Genomic DNA, 22,136 nt, shown 5'->3' on the forward strand with positions numbered 1-22,136 from the left:
ACTGAAACTTTCAATATCTTAGTAGAAAAAAACATTCTTTTTTCATAAGAATGATATTCAAACGTTTATTTTTTTTAAAGAACACGTTAAAACTTTGTGAAAAGCAACCATTTCTACTGTTTAAAGCAGTAGACATCTTTCCAGTGACAAAATGCACAAGAATGGCACCAACAACAAATACAGTTGGAATTTGACACACGAGTAGGGAGAACTGTGAAAAGTGTACCTACCTGTACAGTATACGGCTATCTCTCTTTATGGTCTGAGTAAACAAAGGGGTGTTTCTTAAGCACCACTGAATTCTCGACCCAAAAGAAATTACATATAAACAGTGGGAAGAAATGCCTACAGTACAATCTTTCAGTTTAACATTAGCATCTGTGACATTTTTTAGCATTCTTTATCCAGACACCATAAATAATACCAGACCTGAAGGACAAAAAGTCAAGACAGCACTCCAAAGCAGCCTTTTTGCTGTGCATCTCCAGAGAATTCATATTTATCTTTCTCTGTTTTGAGAGGTGAATGATAATTTATAGGATAGTTTCAGATAAGCTTATATTTCTGTATTTTATACTGGTTAAAAATTAAATATCCTCAACAAAACTAATTAGGGCTGGGGTTATTCCGGATTTTAAACCAATGTTTCTAGTTCTGTAGGTTAACCCCTAGCAATGCTGCAACCCATTCATATAGCTAAACTATTGTATGTACATCACTCAAGAATACAGCAACAGCATTCAAACTGAAGAGCTACCTGGTAATCTAGTAGTTACAGAGGTCTAACAACTATTCCATGCTGCTTTATGTGATAATTGCATTAGAAAGATTACGAGGGGCATTTTAAAGCATGAACAGTCCCACAGAGGTTTAAAAAGTTATGAGAAATGGGTGTTGTGCACCTGGCTGATAGCAGATATTAAGAAAGGCTGTGCTACACACAGTAGCTAGAAAATCCCAAAGTGGCCCATAACTAAAAAAAACAGTATGCCATGGCGTGTGTACTATTAACAAGAATTGAAAAGGCGAGTGGCGTTCAGAGATCAGCACCACTTCAAGCAATAGCATTTTTCATGGACAGGACATCCATGTGGCAGGAGCTATGAAACATTTTCACTTTCTGGAGGGGTTCTGTTCTGTCATCATGAGGTTTCCCTTTCCCACTTTCCTTCAGGTGAAACATCAGTTTCACTTCTGCGTGTATATCTTCCACTTTTACCACAGACAACGATGACACCTGCCTTGCACAAACTGCCGAATGCTAATGGGATTGAGCAGCAATCTAAACTACTATATGGTGAAATATTGTGACACACAATATTTGCTAAGTCAGTGCTAGAGGGACTCAAAGCACCAGAAATTTGGCTCATGTCTCATCTCTTACAGCAGCTTGGGAATGCTCTTATAAGCTTATGGCCAGCAGCTGCTCCCACTCGGGGGAGCAGCGATACAAGATGCCCACTTGTCTGATGTCTGTGGACAGATGTGACCACCAGAAAATGGCACAGCCTGGGTAGCTCTCAAATATGTCGGATGTGATGGTAAACGGCGTTTTGCAATTCTGCCTCCGTGTACAGTGGCATTATCATCCTAATTAATTACTTTATGGGCTGGCTTGTTTATTAGTGCTAGAAGGCATGAAATATGATTGGTCTAATCCATTTTTCCATTCACAGCATCAATGAGGCTGATTTTGCTTTTTTTTCTGAGGAATACGTTTTATTTACAGTAAATGTCCTATATCCACCAGTGTAAGGGTGCTACAAACATTTTACAGCCAATGATGAATTGAGTAATTTTCCCCAAATCTAACATTTTTTTTTCCTTCTCTAAATATGTACTCTGTCCCTTTGGTCCAGCAAAATCTTGCTGTGCTTCCTGTTGGTGTTTTATTTATCTGCCAACCACTGTTTGTAAGCCCTTGAGGCTCTCCAAAATGACATTAGCCACATCTGCTGTTGGCTTCATTGACACATAAGAGGAACACGCACTCTCAATCTGCCTTCTTTCACACAGCAAGTACGCAAAGGGCCTCTAAAATAAGAAAACTTAAAACAATATTTTATACCTTTAAATGATTCATTTTTAGAGTAGTGTTGTTTGTGCGTGCATATCCTAGTAGTAAGACACCATCTGAAGAGACCTAAAATGCTGCAGTGCTTTCTGTCCTGCTAGTTCTTTGTCCCAAAAGCACCAGAAATAGTGTAAACCGAACTTTTAAAGGTATACATGGGTGTCTCTAGATTCACATCAACAACATACAATAAATCCCAAGAACTCCAAAACATACACAGAGAAAAACACAGATGCTCAGTAGAATTAAATATATTCTCAGTTGTATCCCAGTTCAGCTTGGGAGAATGTAGCTTTAATTTAAACAGTTGCTTGGCTCTGCCTATCCAGCATCCTTTCCAGTTGATCTTTTGACATGTTAAACCTGCCAAATCAAAACTTTACTTGCCACAGATTCTGAACATGCGAGTTATACTGAACTATGTTCATTTGTCGTTCATGTCAAACTGTATTTGGCACACCAATGCAGTCGTCATGCTATGCAACTGATAAGGCAATTTGGCAACAGACATAACTGTTTAGCTTCTCGAGGAGACTAAGTGCACCATCAATATCCCAGACTACCTACAACATTATACAATTCTTATCTATACAGTACATGTATACAGTACATGTTGCTGTGCCTTATGGAATATAAGTTTTCACTATACTTCGGTGGCAGTGTTATTCCTTCGTCTGTTCATGTCACACTAAGCATCCCACTCCATTGTACAATGACAGTATACTGTATCACAAAATATGTGACTACTAAACCTAGTTTGTGAAATTAGGTTAATGTGTGAAAAGGTCATCCATATTGTTTAAATGATCATATTACAACCTAGAAACTACATTTTAAAATTGTTAAACTAATCCTGAGATAAGGTAACTAATGATATTCTGTTCATACTACTAAACAAACCTCCTTAACAGTAATCACTTCCTATTCAACTTGTATGTAAAGAGATAACTTATTGCCCTTTTTGATTTTCAAAAGATGAAGGCAACATCACTACTACTGGAAGGGCAGGTGTTGCGCTAAACAAGTGGTGTGTTGTTGACCATCTTGATCTTCCTTGTAGGCAACTATTTGGTCCAGCACTGAGGAGAACAGGAGGAGCGGGACGAGTACAACATAGTCAAGTCAGGTTCTTTAAGGCAAAGCTCCTTCCAGTGCTTCCACAACTCCAAACAAAAAGTCTCTTGTCTCTTTGTTGTTGGTTTCTTGTTTTTGGCATTAATGGCAGTTGGAACAAAAAAAAACTTTCTTGGCTGAAAGCGAACAGTAAAGCCTGAAGCAAGGGAAGGCAGGTGAACCATTTAAATCTACAAGAGAGAAAAGAGAAAAAGAGTGCAATGTAAGAAACTCTTCCCTTATAACAGCTAGAGAGTAGAAGTGTTTTCTTTTCTTCTCTTTTCAGCATGAAATAAACCTTAACTTGTTCCTTTGCAGCCTACGCATGCTGACGCAGCTACCTACTTCAACTATTTTTAATGAAGCCTCACTGTCGAGCATTTCGCTGTCCAGATCATAGTGGTTGCACACAAAACAGAAAATCGAATCAGCAGAAAGTCAAACCGTCTCCCTCTCCAAGGTATTGTCAACTAGCCAAGAGATGGGTAATAAGCATGGGCACTGATGTTGGTTCCACCGCCACGCTCAATGTGATTCAGCATGATGTACAATCAAATAAGTACAGATTGTGTAGCAGACATTTCACCCCACAAGTGGTCAAACATGATCTGCATGCTGAGTTAACAAGTAAATAGTATTTGTTGGTAAAACTGTCTCAAAGTCGATATGAATTAAATTCAATCACACTCATTCAAATCAGCTGTTTAGGTGACAGCACAGGCTACAAGTCCTCCAAAAATATTCCTGGAATTTCTTTCTTTTAGGTGTGATTTACCATACAATTACCACCAATATAAATGATAGAGCGAGTTTAGAAAATGATTCTGAGTGTATTTTAGTTGGTTGGCAGGTTGCTCGTTTTTGCAATACTTAGATAAAGCATCGAAAAATTGTCAGCTTGTATGTGTCAGTTTCATAAAAATATTTAATATTTATATGGTAGCAACATTCACCTGGCCTAAAGCATGTTTCCAATGTATTAGGGTCGCTTTTGTGTCACTGGAGGTTTTGTTGCCTCCTTCTGAATCACAGGCTATGATGACAATATGTCGCTATGTAATCATTGAAACTTCGTCTCTTTTGTAGTGTATATTGGAGGTTGTACACGTTACCATATACTTGGTAGTTTCATTGTGGTTTGAAATGCACTCATCACGGCTGATTCATTTTAACCCCGAAACGTAAAAATAGTGTTGCAGATTCCCTTTAATTTCTTATCCTTCAGTGTATGTAGTTTCTTACTAAACTACTCTAATTACATATATACATATGCTTATATATCGACATTGCTTGATACATACGCTGTAAGACACCACATTTAGGATTTGCTGACATTCTCATATATGATGTCACCAGCAGTGATCTGCTGCTTCTTCTTTTTCCACATCAGCTGAACACACTGATGGATGAAAATATACTGCTCCTGCAAAAGCACAGTAGGTAAATTGCATTAAAATATAAAATTTCAACTTTTAACCAGCACGGATTAAAGAAAAGTTACTCTGGGCCAGGAGCAGGCAGATTTACCTCTGTTTGGACCATCGAGAGTCTGTGAGATCGCATCTCTGACACAAGTCCCAGAATATCTACATACTCATGTTCTTGTATGTGCTGCATTAGACGATCTAGAGCTATGAAAGTTCCTGTTCGTCCCACACCAGCACTGCAAAAAGAGACAATAGCATTTCATTTGTTTCTTACAAAACATTGATCATGGTCAACTTTGGGAGTTTGCAAAGCTCGTGAATATAATTCAGCATTTAAAAAATGTACTATTCCAGTACATTTTTGCAATGAACAAACCAGATGATTAGGGTGAGTTTTGATTCTGACTTTCTTTCCTCCTTGTCTCCTTCAATTTGTTTTTATGCTATATCATAAAAGAAGATTAAAAAAAAGTAGAAGAAGCAGCACACTTTAATTCTCTTCTTATTTATGTCAAGCTAAATTGCTGAGCAGCAGCAATCAGCAGGTGAGAGGAAGTCAAGTCAAGCCGCTGATGGAGTCTTCCACAGTTTTACAACAGTGACAAAAGAAGTGGCGTGCTTAAAACTTTGGCTTTAACTCACCTGGCTGAGGAGATGACACTGCTGTTTGGGGATCAGTGCTATCACATCCCCATAAAAGAATCCACAAAACAGCAACGCACATTTCGAATACTGAGCTAAATGCAAGTCAGTTCTGCTCCAGTTTCACCTTAACGAGAAGAACGTGTGTGTAGCATGGAATGAACAAGAAGAGTGTAGGATGAGGGCTTCAGCTTGTTTGAAGGAATTGATTCGTATACGCAGTGCATTAGAAGCTTAAGAAGAACGTATGATTTGGGTGACAAAAGGTGAGCTGGTGAACATTTGGCAACATTATAGCAGCCATCAGCAGAACCTAGCGAGGCTACAGATGCAGCCATTCAAAGTGCGCGTTACAGACACGTACCGCAGGTGACGTCGCTCAGTATGACGCAAGATGACGCGGGGCACCGCAGTACGTGATTGGTTGACCGACAGGGGCACTCGTGGTCCGTTGGTCTGTCGTAGAAAGACAGTAAACGTCTTTGCTGTGCCCGTTGTAGGTATTGAATTTTACCACTGAAGGGAAATCTTAGTAGCTGAGCATAAAAAGAATAGGAGCATACTGTAACGCGTGTGAAGGTCATAAACGATATTAATTTTGGAACATAAACATACAGTGTATAGCTGGTCTTGGTACTTTAAAGAAAAAAATACACACCAGTATTCCATTTCTCCCTAAACATTTTAAGCTTCGAAGTCTTTAACTAACGCGATACCGGAGTCAACAAGCATACTTTTAGAATTTGATTAAAAGGGAATATAATATGGAATCGCGTATCTAAAGAATTTAATAATGGTATTCGTGTGCTGCGACAGGGCTGTGTAGGGCTGTTTCGCCTGCCTGTTCATGTGAGCTGTCTTGTAGACGTGACTACCAGCTGACAGGTTGTGTTTTCGAATCCAGCTGGTGCTGGTCTTTTCTTTTAAGAAACATTTCTTCGAAAAAATAGAATAGCGATATTATGGACAATCAATTGACTTTTATATTTCAAAATATCGCAACATGATCGATATTTGCGATATTTTGAACATATCTTCCCTTCTGACAGCGGTGCCTGCTTCTATTGTGTGTGTGTGTGCAACAGAGTAAATTTTTAATAGCGTTTTAAGCTAATAGGTAATTAGATTGCTCGTAAACCTAATCGCTTTTTCTACATAAACACAGCATGATTACTCTCTGAAAATGCTTTTCCTTTATTTTTAAAGTAGGCTCAGATTTCAACTATAGATCGTATTATTATAAACTTTCTTGGAAAAATGTATTTTATGTAAACCATGTTTGCTATTAATTCATTTAGGGCTAAAATACGTTCATTGTCTTCCAATCGAGTCGAGTTGACATTGGAAGCCTGCCACACCCGGACTGTTAAACCAACGCATTAGCACGTCAAAGCCCATTGAGGGTATTGAGCCAGTATTGGCTTTAGTATTCCCCCCCTCTCCCCTCAATTCAATTCAATTCAAGGTGTTTTATTTGCATGACAGATGGGTACAAGCAGTGTTGGGTATGTATATTGTAACGCTTACGGCAGACAGGCACTGTGTAACAGCCGGCGCACCAGAGCAGCGCACCGAGGGAGCGTCTGCATTTATAACTTGGTTTTTAAAATTAGTCAAGCAATATGAAGCATCTTCTTTTACTTTTGAGTCCCTTAAATACATTGAACACAGCTTTCTCACCACTTAAGATTGCTCTTGATACCATCCTTACACAAAGCAGAAGGGAGATTTTAGTGCCTGAGCATAAAAAGAATAGGAGCATACTGCAACGCGTGTGAAGTCCATAAACGATATTAATTTTGGAACTTAAACGTTCAGTATATGGCTGGTCTCGGTACTTTAAAGAAAACATACACACCAGTATTCCATTTCTCCCTAAACATTTTAAGCATCGAAGTCTTTAAGTAACGCGATACCGGAGTCAACAAGCATACTTTTAGAATTTGATTAAAAGGGAATATAATATGGAATCGCGTATCTCAAGAAATTAATATGCAATAACTGAGTCAAGGGACTCAGAGGATCCAAGGCTAGACTGAGTATAATAGGCTTCGGGCTTCTATTGTGACATCTACTGTAAATTACAGAAATGTTAAAAGTAAACAAAATAAAGTAACTAAAATGTGGTCTAAAATCACCCCTTTAGACACCCCTTTTACTTCACTGGTGTCAGATATGAAAGGCAATAGTCTCCCGTTCTGTCTGCTGTGTGTTGCAGCAGAGGGACTCCCTGCCGCTGAAAGGGGCAGAGTAACTTGCATGCCCTCTAGTACAGTTTACACATGCACGACTTTAAAAGCTAGCAAGACAGGTTTCGATTCACATTAGCTGGCGAGCCTTGTTAAAAAAACGAATGATAATGTAACATGCCACTGTTCATGAACAAAGTTATACTGAGATTTCCTAAGATACGCGATTAAAAAATAAATAAATAAAAATTTGAATCTCCCGCGGAACACATTCCATAAGAATCAGTGGTTTTACAGTATATATCGCCTTTAAAGGTGGCTTCTCAAAACGCTTTACGGGATAAAAACAACCAGAACAGCAGCAACAACAATATTGTATTTCGTTGCACTTTGAAAACCAAGTAATAACTTAACTATACAGTACGTGCAAACGTTTCGTATGTTGCTGTCGTGAATGCCTGCGTACCCATAAGTATCTTATTTGCCTTGAGTCTGTCTACAGTATCTCTGTCCCACTACCCCCATCTCTCCCTCAATTCAATTCAAGGTGTTTTATTTGCATGACAGATGGGTACAATTCTTGTTGGGAATGTATACTTTGATATTTACACCCGGCGCGGCACCGAGGGAGCGTCTGCATTTATAACTTGGTTTTTAAAATTAGTCACGCAATATGAAGCATCTTCTTTTACTTCTGAGTCCCTTAAATACATTGAACACAGCTTTCTCAGCATCCTTACACAAAGCAGAAACTGTCCGATGACTCACAGTACAAGTGGAAAGATTACAGATTTTAATCGTCTTTAATTTTGTCTTTAATTTTGCCTGTGGAGTGTATCTTATTAAGCTCTAAATTGCATTTTGAGCGCGGTTTTTTACTTTTTTTTAATTGCATTTTGGGCGCGGACAGCACATACAAGGGTTAATGAACTGCGCCAAGAAATTTAAAATAGTATTCTTTAGGTGTGAGGGTAGGAGTGGACCGCAGCAGGCATAATCAGCAAACCAGGAAAACAAAGAACAGGACAGGTGAGATGTGTATCCAGAAAGCGAGTGATCAGAAAAAGGAAATGGAAAACGCAGAAAAAGAAAACGCTTTACAGGATAAAAACAATAACAACAGTAGTGGCTGGGCAAACGATTTTTTTTATCGAAATACAAATTGAGATACTGTACTGTATAATGATGTGCATGAACAAAGGTATACTGCAATTTTCCTTAGATACGCGATTAATGCTTCGTAGGAGGAGGCGGTCTTTTCCTCTTGTCTAACAGTTTGTCCACAAACAAAACATTCCTGTTAGACAAAAGGAATTGAAAAAAACCAATTTTGTCAATGAAAACCGGTGTGTGTGTCTCTCCCTGCTGGATGTTCCTCTCACAAACTGCTGAATGAATAAAATAATTTTATTGAAAATGCGTTTGCGATTGTCTGGTATTTAATCTGGTCCCTTTTAACTGTTTTTCGATCTACTGTATTGCTTTGAGATGCCACTTTTAAAGGCGATATGTAAAATAAAGTTTTTTTTATTATTGTTATAGAGAAACATGATCAGATTTTCCCTGGTTCAGAAAAAAGATCTAAAGTGCTACACATAACTTTCTTAATTCGATGTATTTAAAGCAATGAACTACTGTAGGCGTCACATAACATTCAGAAATACAATCACGTATTTGACAAATAAAAACGATTATAATCTAATCCTTCCACGTTTGATCCCAAAATCCCAAGAAATATAAATCTTGACGGGTAGAAAGCTATGCTGAAAGTTTATTAAGATGCTTAGAAGACAAAGATACTGTATCAATTTATGTTGCATTAGCCTGATTATGATTAAAAAACACATATAATTAAACACGCGTTTGCGATTTAAATCAGAACACGATTTAAATCAATATCGATTCCATATTATATTAGCAGAAAAGCTTAAAACTACCACTTTTTCACACGCTATTTCACATGCTAGTTAAATACTTCGATGCTTAAAATCGTTAGGGAGAAATGGAATACCGGTGTGTATTTTTCCTTTAAAGTGCCGAATCCTGGAATCTGACTGGCTGACACCCCTCTGAAGTGGTTCCATAAAATCTGGTATACGGAAAAGAAAGCGTTGATAAATACAAGTGTCTTTTAATACACTCTTTGCTGTGCTCTTGAGGCATGACTTTTTGCATGACTCCAAGGCATGACTTTTTTATGTATAAACATCAGTATTTACTGCTATTAATTACTGTACGATTTATAGTTGAAATCTGAGCCTAGATATAAAGTTAGATATAAAGTTAAAATCTTGACAAAGCAATGTAGGAAATACAGAGAAAATAAATCCTTTCTGACATCTAAAATCAGTTTCGATCAAGGTCTCTAAAACGAACAAGAAAAAGAAGATTTTCGGAGGGCAATTACGCTGTGTTTATATAGAATAAGTGATTTATGAGCAATCTAATTTCTTGTTCGTTTAAAACAGTGAAATGTCAGCTGCAAAAGATCGCACCAGAAACAGCACTCTCTCTGCCTGTCATAGACGTTCAGGAAAGGCTGAATGAAGTCATGTCAAGTACAATAATTCGGAGATCAATAATAACAGTTGTAGGACAGTATATAAGGAGGATAAGGATTTTGAAGTTGACTCGAAATCTGATAGGTAACCAGTGCAAGGACTTGAAAACAGGTGTAATGCATCCCTGATAGGATTCTTGCTGTCATATTCTGAACATATTGAAGATTGCTCAGTGTGGATTTAATTTCCCCAGTGAACAGGATGTGCATTTATTAATTCTAGAAAAAAAGCCTTTCTTGATTTCTCTAGTTCTTAGTTTCTCTAGTTCCCTTTAAAATAAACTATTATTCCACAATGCAGAGTATTACATGGCCAGTATTTACACATGATATTTGTGATTTAAAGAAATTAACACAAGCAGCTTTTGGAGATTTAAGTGTTGGCTGAGTTATTGCAGGATAAAAGACTAGAGATGTTGGCAAGAAGAAGATAGTTTGGGGAAAGCTGAGGAATACACTTATAACAAGAACACTTCCTAATGGGGTTAGGCATACTTTTGATGAAGATGATGAAGTTAACAGACTATATGTTTACATAGATACTGAAATAAGGATTGTATTTTAGATTATGTGTAGTTGCTGGCATTGAACTGTGTGTTGGATGCACATGAATTGAAGGAATGGGCAAACATAGCTGATGCGGATCCACAGAGCCAGCATATTAAGATGTTTATAATTAGAGGCAATTTGTTTAAATAACTAGGTATGGATACTGATGTGCAAGAGAGGTGGAAAGGCTGTTTCCTTAAGCCAGCAGTAAAAAATATTTTATTCTCAGTGAGATGCTGCCATTTCATAGTGGGTTTCTAACACTGTGTATAGTTCCATCCACACAGTGCCTTTACTTCCATTTCTAATCTCTTTATCCAGTACAGAGGATTTGGAGCCTATCCCAGTAAGCAACGGACACAAGGCAGAATACACCCTGGACATAGCGCCAGTCCATCACAGGACAGACAGACACAAACACACACAGACCAGGGCCAGGTTTCCCATAAACTAATTAACTTACCAGTATGTTTTGGAGTGCGAGAGGGAGTCATATCACACATATGGAGAAAAACCATGTAACCCAGAGAGAACATGTAAACCCCACACACACAGAATGGCAGGAATTGAACCTAGGACCCCAGTGCTGCAAGATAGCAATGCTAACCACTTTGCCACCATTATAAATGGATGGATATCTTAGTTATCTTTCTAGTTCACAGGTTTGCATGCATAATTTAATTTTGAAAGCCACTGAGACATCAGGTACTACTGTTGTATTTATGAAAAAGAAACAAAACAAAAAACATACTAACAACTGTGCCATCCTACGCCTTAGCTAATACATTTTATTATTCATAAACAGTTAACATTGTTAGCAAAATATTTTGAATTATATTTAACCCTATTTTTTCTTTAGTTTTGTATTTAACTTATTATATGATAGTCAGACTTAATGTATATTTGAACAATGAAAATATATTTTTACAAGATTTTACATTAAGCACTTAAAATTAATATGGTTAATAATAGTAAACTGTAACATGCTGTAACAAGATCGGTTAAACAGCGAAGAAAATGCTTTCAGAGAAAATGTTTCAGGTGTGAAGAACATAGATCTCCAATGCAATTTCAACCAAACCTGTTCCCACACACCCCGCCCCCACTACCATTAGAATATACACAAAGCACTCAAATCTTTCGAGCTAATGATCAGGTGACCCGAGAGAGAGCGAGAGAAACACCAAGGGGTATCACCAAGGGTATTAATAATACGATCTATAGTTGAAATCTGAGCCTAAATAAAAAGAAAAAGCAAGTGATTAGGTTTATGAGCAATCTAATTACTTATTCGTTTAAAACGCTATATAAAATAAAGTTTATTATTAATTTGCTGCACAGAGCGGTGAATATTGTTATGCATAAGACAAAGATAACGATCCTGATCAGTTTAGAAATCTGTGTACGCTGTAAGGTTTTTACTTCTTAAACTTTTAAAGTACACGTTTTGAATAGAAAGAAATCCTCTTCCTGTTACAGTATGTATAGCAAACTAGCACGTCTTTTTTCTCCAATCAGAGGGGTGTCAGATGGTGTCAGCCAATCACCATTCTGCGTTGGGTAGCAACGGGTGACTGTTCTCAGGCGGAAGATGTAAACAGCTTAATGTTCGTGTTAAATAATTTTTTAAAATTCAATTAAACGGGCACAATTAAGACATTAAATATACATATACATACTGTATACAGTACAGTTTGCATACGGTAATATGTTACGCGATTAAAAAATAAATAAATAAAACTGGAAGGTTCAGCACCAGCTGGATTCGAGCACACACCCTGCCCGTTGGCAGGCACGCACCTAGACCAGTCGGCTACAGTCAGCTCGCATGAGCAGGCAGGCGAAACAGCCCTACACAGCCCTGCCGCAGTACACGGATATAATCATACCGTTATTAAATTCTTGAGATACGCGATTCCATATTATATTCCCTTTTAATCAAATTCTAAAAGTATGCTTGTTGACTCCGGTATCACGTTAGTTAAAGACTTCGAAGCTTACAATGTTTAGGGAGAAATGGAATACCGGTGTGTATTTTTCCTTGTGATATTTTAAGCTCTAGTTGAATGATAGGTGTCGCATTTTAAATCATTTTCGTAGTTAGAAATTATGAAACGCCCTGTTAAAAGCAAGGAAGTTTTTATGCCCGTTGAAGTAAAACAAAATGCCTGACAAAGTATGGCTTGGACAGATTCCAAGTGCTTGTACAAATGTGCTAAAGAAATTATACTTTGAGTATACAGCTTGTCCAAAGTCATCCATTATTAATACTATTAGTAATATCTCCGGTAAAGGCTTTGATGCATAAATATTTCTGATAAAGGTAGGTTGTGTACTTTTGTCCAACTGAGCAATCTTGCTTTCATAAAATATACCAACATTTTAATGACTGAAGATTAACATGCTGTAATACACTGTTCAAAATTAAAGGCTCAAATGCTGTACATGAGAGGTTAAGCTCCCCCTGGCGGTTTTACAAGGTGACGCCGGATAGTTTCCGGCAGAGCGTCAAATGACGCGCGATTAACACGTCACACTGCGTGACACTGCGAGATGCCGCGCCACGCCCACCGGGGTATGCCGCAAAATAACGCACGCATTTTGAATGGCTGCATCTGTAGCTTGAAAACAGAATTCTGTGGTGGACAGCAGAAAACATTGCAGTGACCCAGAAACAGGAAGACAGTGACCGCTTGCTGGACAGAATAGATGAGAATGCATTCCGAGCTGAACCCCCCCAAACAAGAAATATCAGCCACATCTGTGGCTGAAAGCTTTAAGAGAGAGAAGAGTCGAGGGCTAATACATATACCAATTGGACACTAGACCAGGTGGAGATAAATAGGTGAGGGGGGACTCATCACTTTAGCAACCTTGGCCTGAGTGCAAGAGTGAGCAAGAGCTGTGAGGCCGACTGTCGCCATGCTCTCGGACCCGCAGGGAGGAGTGGGAACCAGCGACCAGGAGTTCCTAGGGGGAACAGTGAAAAAAGGAATAGGGGAAAGGAAAGAGATGGAGTAAGCTGGGGCTGTATGTGCAGTGGCTTTGACCCTCAACCAGAAACGGGAAAGAAAGGGGGAAGAAGAATGGAGCGAGAGAAGAGAGAGAAGGAAAGGGAAAGGAGAGAGAAAACTACTGCAGAAGTTCACAGCGTCTGGAAAGCTTGGCGACATCAGGAGCACTGAAAGAAAAATGCAGGTGACTTTGTGGTAGCAGAGCCGCTTGTTTCCCTGAAGGGTTGATGCTGAAGAGATGAGAAAGTGACTCCGCTCTTCACAGGAGAGGAACGCAATAACAGTAAGGTTCCAGGAGCACGAAAGAGTGCAAAACAGGTCTGTCAGCAATGAAGCGAAACGCTGAGTACTAGAAAAGAAGTGTTCAGTGTCACACGCAGCAAGGGTGTTTTATGAGTGTGGAAGCAGAAGTGAGAGATTAGAATTCGACTTCCACCTGACCTTCTGTTCCAAAACACCTGTAAGCCTTACAAAGGTACATCAAAATAATTTTGTCTACAAGCGTATACAAATAAACTACCTTCAACACAGTAAAATACCATTATATTAATTAGTTTTATTTAATCAAATCTTATTACCAGATCAAAAATATCAAAATATATGTCCAATTTAATTAATTAATAAGCAAAACTCCTGATTTACTCAAACATCCTGCAGGTGGTGAGAGCAGGGGTTAGTCCCATTAACCATGTTATAAATGGTATTTATGCTCTTGCTTCAGCATTTTGTTTAGTTCTAAATAACATTTTTTAACCTTTTCCATGATACGTGTGAGAACTGAGACTATGAAAACTTCGGGAACAGTTTAACGTTTCTTTTATTTCATATTACATCGCTCACATTCATGAGCATTACTCTCATAACAGGTCTACATACAGCACACATCAAATGCTTTCCTGACAGAAACTGAATAACTAAAGCATAACCCATAAACAAGTTAACTCTTTGTTAACCAAGCTACTGTATGCCTTTACTGTAGAGACAAATGCAGGTGAGGTGAAGTAGATCTCTGAAATGTAGGTGCACAAGTGGGTGCCTGCATTTATGCCCATACTGCACAACCCATGAATGACAATTTTGGTCAGCGAATGCAGATAAAGATGACATTAATACTTTTGAGCTTATAGGCAAAATTGCAAATGTAAAAGTCATAAATATTGAGATTTTACTGTGTATCAGTGCTAAATTAAAGTTCCCTAAGGCTGATTGACAAGCGTGCAGTCCTGTTGGTTGCATTAAAGCTTTGCATAATCCAGAAAATGTGCCATATTTCAAAAGACCAATACTGAAACGGCAATTGCGCTCTGCAATTTCATACCTCTAATGTCACCTTACCTGCAGTGCACTATTATGGGTCCTTTACTCCTTGCTGCTCGATGCCTGACAATTTGCACAAACTGCAGAATGCTCTCAGCAGCATTGACTGTTGGAACTCCGTGATCAGGCCAGGATGTATAATTTAAATGCAAGACGTCTTGTGTCTCATCAGCCTGCAGAGAAATCATTAAATTAATGTAAATAAACATTACTAGTACAACGCATCTTACAGACACTCTTTTACAAACACTCATCAAAGTAGCATTAGTAGTGATGACTCATTCCATTACTCATTGTACCCTCCTCTTAATATTGTTTTGCTACTACACTCTAGTCTACAATGTATTTATCTGATACCATGCCAGTCTGAAAAGGTTTATTAGATTATATACATATCAAACATGAAAAATAAAAAATGATATTAAATTTCCAAGAAAAAAACTTTGCCGTTGTGCTTGCATCCCTTCACATTTTTCCAAAGCTTTAAAGAGCCTTTGCATATTTTAAGGATCTTTTTCTTCATTTTATTTTGGACAAAAAAAATAAAAAAATAAAAAATGTGCATTGAAGCAATTAGTTTTTTTCTTTAATACTGTTTTCAAAATACTGTTAATGCCCTTCAGTTCAGAAACCCCTTTAGCACCATTCAGTTCTGTGCTGTGAGAGATAACATGATGTGTAAGATTTTAATGACGAATTTACCATATAGTGCATTATTCCAACAAAAACAATTTCTGATAATCTTATATGTTATATTACATACTAAACACTGTATGATAAAATATATTTTTGTATTTTTAAAATAAAACTAAAACAGACCTAAGAGATGACACTTTTCAGTTATTTTAATATATTGCAAAGCTATATTGTTAATGCTAGATTGCGAGCAATGCAAAAAGATTTCTCAAAGAGATTATACACTTAGAGTTAATAATATCTAGAGTAGTATAACTGAAACGTGCTTCACAATTATTTATTTACTTCTGTGCTTTCTTACATGCAAAAAATACAATTAAATCAAACCAGCAAATCACTTAGTGAATCCAAATATTTAATCTTATGTGATTACTTTAATATTCTCTCTGTACACCTCTAGATCTGATTTGCATGCTGCAAAAGGCAAAAGTATTTATAATGGAATACAAAAACATGAGTAAACGTAGAAACATAAGATCAACCTTATTTATGTTTTTATTAATATATATTAAGAAGATTATAACCAAAAGTTCTTACAGTTTAAAAATCTCAAGAACTATTACAATTTCCTTCCGTGAGTGACACAGAGCTCTTGGAGTGCCTGTCTTGGTGTCTCTCAGTTTACCTCACACACTGGCAATCCTGAGTTGCCATAAAAACTACAAAGGATCATTGATGTTTAATTAATACTTACATAGCCAAGTCTAAAATTTCTCACAGTCCATTCAGTGGCTTCTTTTTCAGAGGTGATTTCAACAGTGATTTCTCCATAAGTAACAGGCTCCTCTGTAAATGGCCAGTAATGGTCACATTTAACCTGCAACAACAACAATTAACAATACGTATTCATGTCCTTCATAACCTTGTTATAGCCTCCTCAATCACAGACGACAAGGGTTTATCATATTCCTCAGCAGTCATGTCTATTATCAAAAATGTATACTTCTTCATTTGTAGAATCCATTTCACAAAACACCAGCTCCCTCAGAATGAGAGTTTGTCCTGCTCACAATAGCTGATCTCAGGGGTTGATCACATACCCTTAAACCTGAAGGAAGATAAAGGGACTTACTCTTCTCCGTTCATTGCACTGTGTCAGCATGACAATGATGTGGGATTTCTGCTGCAGGACCATCTTCCAGAAGTCATTCTTTGTCTCTGGCAGTGGTCCCTGTGTTGCAATATATTCACGTGGAGACCTGTAACCCTGAGAGGGCAAAGCCAGGGAACGGGACAAAAAATGTACTATTTACTGTAACAATGCACCACTAAAGCACAAGATTTGTATATATTCAGCAGGATTTATTGAGGAACAAGCCAACTAGACAAGACCCCTGGGAATATCGGTGCTATACTGTTGCCTGCTGGACTATTTTTACCAAGCCAGAGGGACAACACAAAATATGAGGCAAGGACATTAGATAATGAACAAGGAAATTAGATAATGCTCTTGCTCTTGATATTTGAGGGCTACAGTACTAATGTTAGTAATGATACTCATATGAAAATCAATATTTTGTTATACTTTTTACTGGATGAGAAAAACTGACTATATATTTTATATATAATATATATTGTGTAAGTGAAAGAGAAGAGGTTTATATACCTTCTCAAAAGTTAAATTGAATGATTCTAAATTTCTGTATGAAAACATATTTTGATATTTTATTTATACATATGCTCTATGCCAGCAGCAATATCACCCTGCAACTCACAACTGGCAACCCACTGAAGCTAAGCAGGTGTGAGCCTGATCAGTACCTGGATGGGAGACCTCCTGGGAAAAACTAAGGTTGATGCTGGAAGAGGTGTTAGTGAGGCCAGCAGGGGGCACTCACCCTGTGGTCCAGGTGGGTCCTAATGCCCCAGTATAGTGACGGGGACACTATACTGTAAATAAGTGCCGTCCTTCGGATGAGACGTAAAACCGAGGTCCTGACTCTCTGTGGTCATTAAAAAATCCCAGGGTGTTTATTGAAAAGAGTAGGGGTGTAACCCCAGCGTCCTGGCCAAATTTCCCATGCCTCCTAATAATCCCCCTCTATGAATTGGCTACATTACTTTGTTCTCCTCCCCCCCCACCTCCCACTCCGACGGCAGGCGGAGCGACGCGCCGGTTGGAGTATTTCTCAGTCACAGTTAATGGCAACGTCAGCTCAAAGATTTGGTTCAAACCACCAAATGGAGACTGGTGTGCCGACAAGCGAACCCTGCTGATGCGGGATTAACGCTGGGAAAGAGAGAGATTTATACATATGCTCTACGATACATTGCTCTGTTGCCTTGCCTATCAGATCTGCCTCTGCATGATAAGTTGTATAATTGTCTGTTATGGCATTCCCTAGCTTTAAAACCATAACGTCTAAAACAATTTGTAATGTTTTTTTAAGTAAACTTTGTAAGCACTGTGTTTCACTCGTGTCAAGACAAAATATGTTTTGTTTAAAAACTCTTTCTCTGTTTTTGCTCCCAATTATTACAATGACACTAAAATCAGAAATACTCAGAAAGGAACAGCAGAGGTCAGTATTGTAATAAACAAAACTCCTGTTCTTCCCAGTTAATCAATGGGTTTTGAGACTTTCCTAATATAATCGGGCTGTATCTTGTTGTACAATGTTTAGCACGATCTGTCACAGAGGTAAAGAGATAGAACCATATTTTGATGACACTCACTGGTATATAATTTGCATTGATGTAATCGGATCCTTCATCGTTGTGCATAGATATTAGTTTCACTCTGCTAAAGTCATCTGTAAATGAAAGAAATATGTCAGAGAATATTATTACATTTTCAGCACGCACCGTCAATCTGTTCATAAAACACTTAATGTCACTAAATATGTCCTCCACTGAAGAGCATAAATGCCTAAACATTTGACAAAGAAAAACGTTATTAAATTCATCCAATACAATTATATCCAACTTTGTTCTGGTACTCTTGTTACTCATGTATTTTAACCCAATAATGACCAATAATCTGTTACAAAACTACAATCAGTATGCTATAGTACGTGTTTCATCTGTGCACTTGAATACCTAGTTATGGTTAACACATTAATATATCAAATTGAAAATATTTTTACTAGAATGAATCACAACTTTTTAAATGAATGCAAACTTCAATAAAAAATGATTGAAGAAATACTATTGAGAAATTCTATTCTGATAAAGTGGAAGTAGAGTTTAAATTTATGAACACTACGATTAACATTAATATTGAGAATTACACAACATTCATGTGTAGTTAGCTACTACATATTCTTTTGTGAAGTGAGATGTTCCAACTCACATGGCAGGATATTTGTATAGCGGTTTTTTGCTCTGTTCACTGGCAAATCAGCTGCTTCATGGGAGATGTCAAGTCCTACACTTTTGAGATCCTGGGAACAGAAACAGGACTTAGGAAATACCTGTACCTCACCTTGGAATCAATCACCTGTTTTCCTTCTAAGATTGTTTTTCTGACATTAGCAGGACAATTATATCTCAATTATATGTTTCTTCAGGCATAACATTAATCTTTTTATATACTGTACAGTACCGAATTCGTGTTTCACTGTCTCCATTTACAGTATATATTGTAATTGGAGGTTTTCAATTAAAGTTACAGTAAGCTTTAATTTTCAAAGACACTTACAAAATTTCAAACTGGAAAAAATGCTCTGAAATGATCCTATTAAAATGTTCCAAAGAAAAATACTAAAACTATAAAATAAATAATTGTCCTCTGAAATGCATCAAAGTGACATTTTTTCCTCTACAATATTTTTTTAAAACTCACATTGTATTTTCTGTCTTGTTTCTATAAAGCAGACATGTCACATTTGATTCATTGTGATCCAGAAGACAGTTTGGAAAATAATTTAGTTCCATCTCCTATTCAAGTACATATTGTTACAGAAGAACAAATAGTGGTATTATAAAAGAGTGCCATCATACATCAACAGACCAAAACTAAAAATGCTTTCTTTCACAATAAATGTTTTCTTGATTGGTCTTCTTTCTGCTGTCCTCCCCTTCATTCTTCACACAGCAAGAGCTGGAAATTATTCTGAAGACTTTTTACAAAACCTCTATTCACGCCTTAGTATTCTCGAGCAGTCAGCTGGATTAACAAGGACTTCACCAGGTAAAATTTCTGCTTGATCCTTTATTCCAAAGACATACTGTAATGTAATCTGATTTTAACAATCTTTCCAATCTACAAACTGTGTTATCATTTCCTCCGAGACCATGAGAGGATACAATTATTTTTCAGTTTTGACTCTTGAAGTTTTTCCTCTTACCTCAAACTGCAGAGAGAATTTGTAAGCAGAGTCCTTGCTCATATCTTTGACATATGCATCAAAATCGTCTAACTGGACAGGGCTAGAGATGGAGATAAGATAATGGGGTTTATTTTCCCTCAGATTTTATAATAAAGCTTTTAGTTCACAGGGTATTCCACAATCATTAAGTGAGAAATCATTTCATTTTTTCATTGCTCTTTGAGGATTTAAATAATGTCACAGGGAATAATAGCATGACTCAAAGTTTAGGAATGTTAAAGGTGGGACAACCACTGGCTGAGGATTTCCTTTTTTTTTTAGGAAATGATGTCATGGACAATTATGAGATGCAGAGATGAGACACACCTTGGTTGCTATGATCCTTCTTGACCATTCCTTAAAACCTCTATGAGGTGACACATTATTTTTGATTTTTTGCTGCTGTCTGAGCATTTAAATAATCTGAATCCATCATCTCAATATATTCAAAACGTTTTATATTAAAGAAACAATAAATACACCAATACAATTTAAAATACTGCAAAGAAAATAGTTAATATTACAAGTTCCAACAACATATCAGAAATTGAAAGAGTATTTTCTCTAAAAACATCTGTTAGTGGAATGTGCAAAGAAATGAAAACATAAAACCAGCTATGTGTGGAACGTGTTACAGAAAGCATCCATTCCATCAAACCATTTTAATTTTTATTCTCTGAAAATTTTTTTTTTTACTTTCACACCAAATGTTTTCTGCATTTTATATTCGTGGTGAACATTTTTTCTTTTGGCTTCTTGTACTAATTCATCAAATGCTGCAATTAAAACTAGTATTGCATTTTAATGCCAAGCACATTACAATGAAAAGAAAGCAGGACCAATGAGCTCACCATGACTAAAAAAAAAACTTCACTTTGCTTACCCGCCACTAAAAATTTGATAAGACACTGATAATTCACAAAAAAACAATAATATAAAGTTGTCTTCATGAATGCATGAATAAAATTAGATACAAATCTTACTTTGTTAGCTTCTTTTTCTTCAATGCAGTGTTGCCCCTTCAATTAAGAACAGAAGATGATTCTTTAGCCCATCATATGCAGCATGTAATTACTGTATAACCATTTAATGCTTTTGCACTTTAATCATATTTCTTTTAGAATGTACTACAGTATCTATCTAAGATGAAGACATACTTGTACACTGTGCTAATAAAGAGACTCCCCATGGGTAGATTGGCAGTCAGTGTCTGTATAAATCAGCCATACCTGGCCAGCATGAGTCACTGTTCCATACCTGCCTCGATTTGAGAAATTGCACCCTTGAGCACTATATAAATGAGAAGAAGGATCTATGCTAAACACTCTAAACAATGTATGTCTACATTGTAAATGAGGAACTACATCAAGGATAAGAATAAGCACAGATTACACTCCACATGTCAAGAATCAATTCTAGTGGATTATTTGTCTCTGAAGGCTTTTACCCAATATCCCTCTGGTTTGGGAGCTTAACACATTATGTTGCAGCACTATATTACCTGTCCATTGATCAATCGTTGATTCTAAATGTGTTGTGACACAATGTATCTGTCTGTATCTGAGAAGATTCTTTTCAGAATTAAAAAAAGTTACATTGTAATGCCTCACAAGCACCATATGAGGTTAAAGCAAGAGCTCTCACATCCTTATTAGTGTTTTCTTGTTAGTGTTAAAATTCAGCAGCTTGATTTTGTATTTATTGACAACTTACGCAAGCTCAGTGCAGTGCTAAAAGCTTTGTGAATGCTACCCACAGTTCTTGGCAAAGCTAATGTGACCTTAGAGCACACAAGGAAGGAGAGTGACAGGGGATTTTTTTCTTTATAGATCTGTTCCATTAAAATGGCGTGGGTGTCTGGAAGCAAGACAAAGTGCTACTTACCAAGGATTAAAATAAAAAGCCAAAAGATAATCAGTCCAAAGGCAGGATGGTAGAAGTGTAAGGAGGGCAAAAATGCTCCTTCGCCTGAAGAATTAAAAACAGGTACAGGTAGGGACAAAGTTGTGCTCAGTTAGTACTTGTCAATGACAGTGCTCAAGAACAAAGTTAGTTGGTCAATAGTGGTTAATACAAAGACATGCAGCTTGAATGTTGTTGATCTTTTTTCCTAGATTATCTTTCCTCCTTCTTTCCTTACGACATTTTTGGTGTTATTCATTGTGCCTACAGCACTACAATAGGATAAACTTTGATTAATTCATTTTGTTTACGCTGAGAAGTGAAAGGTTTTTCTGAATCTGAT

The 22,136-nt window shown here is 37.2% G+C and overlaps 1 protein-coding gene across 1 annotated transcript in view; it reads right to left on the reverse strand.

The window, feature by feature from the left end:
• Window positions 1–54: 54 nt before the first annotated feature.
• Window positions 55–22,136, reverse strand: part of ptpro (protein tyrosine phosphatase receptor type O) — a 71,696-nt gene continuing 49,614 nt past the window's right edge. Inside the window, exons 17-27 of the mRNA XM_088923928.1 lie at window positions 21,776–21,859; window positions 20,875–20,910; window positions 19,871–19,952; window positions 18,874–18,964; window positions 18,258–18,334; window positions 16,654–16,788; window positions 16,276–16,398; window positions 14,904–15,058; window positions 4,715–4,850; window positions 4,489–4,610; window positions 55–3,378 (exon numbers count right to left, since the gene is read on the reverse strand). Coding sequence (XP_088780054.1) covers window positions 4,506–4,610; window positions 4,715–4,850; window positions 14,904–15,058; window positions 16,276–16,398; window positions 16,654–16,788; window positions 18,258–18,334; window positions 18,874–18,964; window positions 19,871–19,952; window positions 20,875–20,910; window positions 21,776–21,859 — 1,024 coding nt within the window. The 3' untranslated portion in view covers window positions 55–3,378; window positions 4,489–4,505. The remainder of the gene's footprint in view (window positions 3,379–4,488; window positions 4,611–4,714; window positions 4,851–14,903; window positions 15,059–16,275; window positions 16,399–16,653; window positions 16,789–18,257; window positions 18,335–18,873; window positions 18,965–19,870; window positions 19,953–20,874; window positions 20,911–21,775; window positions 21,860–22,136) is intronic.

Source organism: Atractosteus spatula, chromosome 8, assembly GCF_055471065.1.
Source record: "Atractosteus spatula isolate fAtrSpa1 chromosome 8, fAtrSpa1.hap1, whole genome shotgun sequence".
Classification (NCBI taxonomy): domain Eukaryota; kingdom Metazoa; phylum Chordata; class Actinopteri; order Semionotiformes; family Lepisosteidae; genus Atractosteus; species Atractosteus spatula.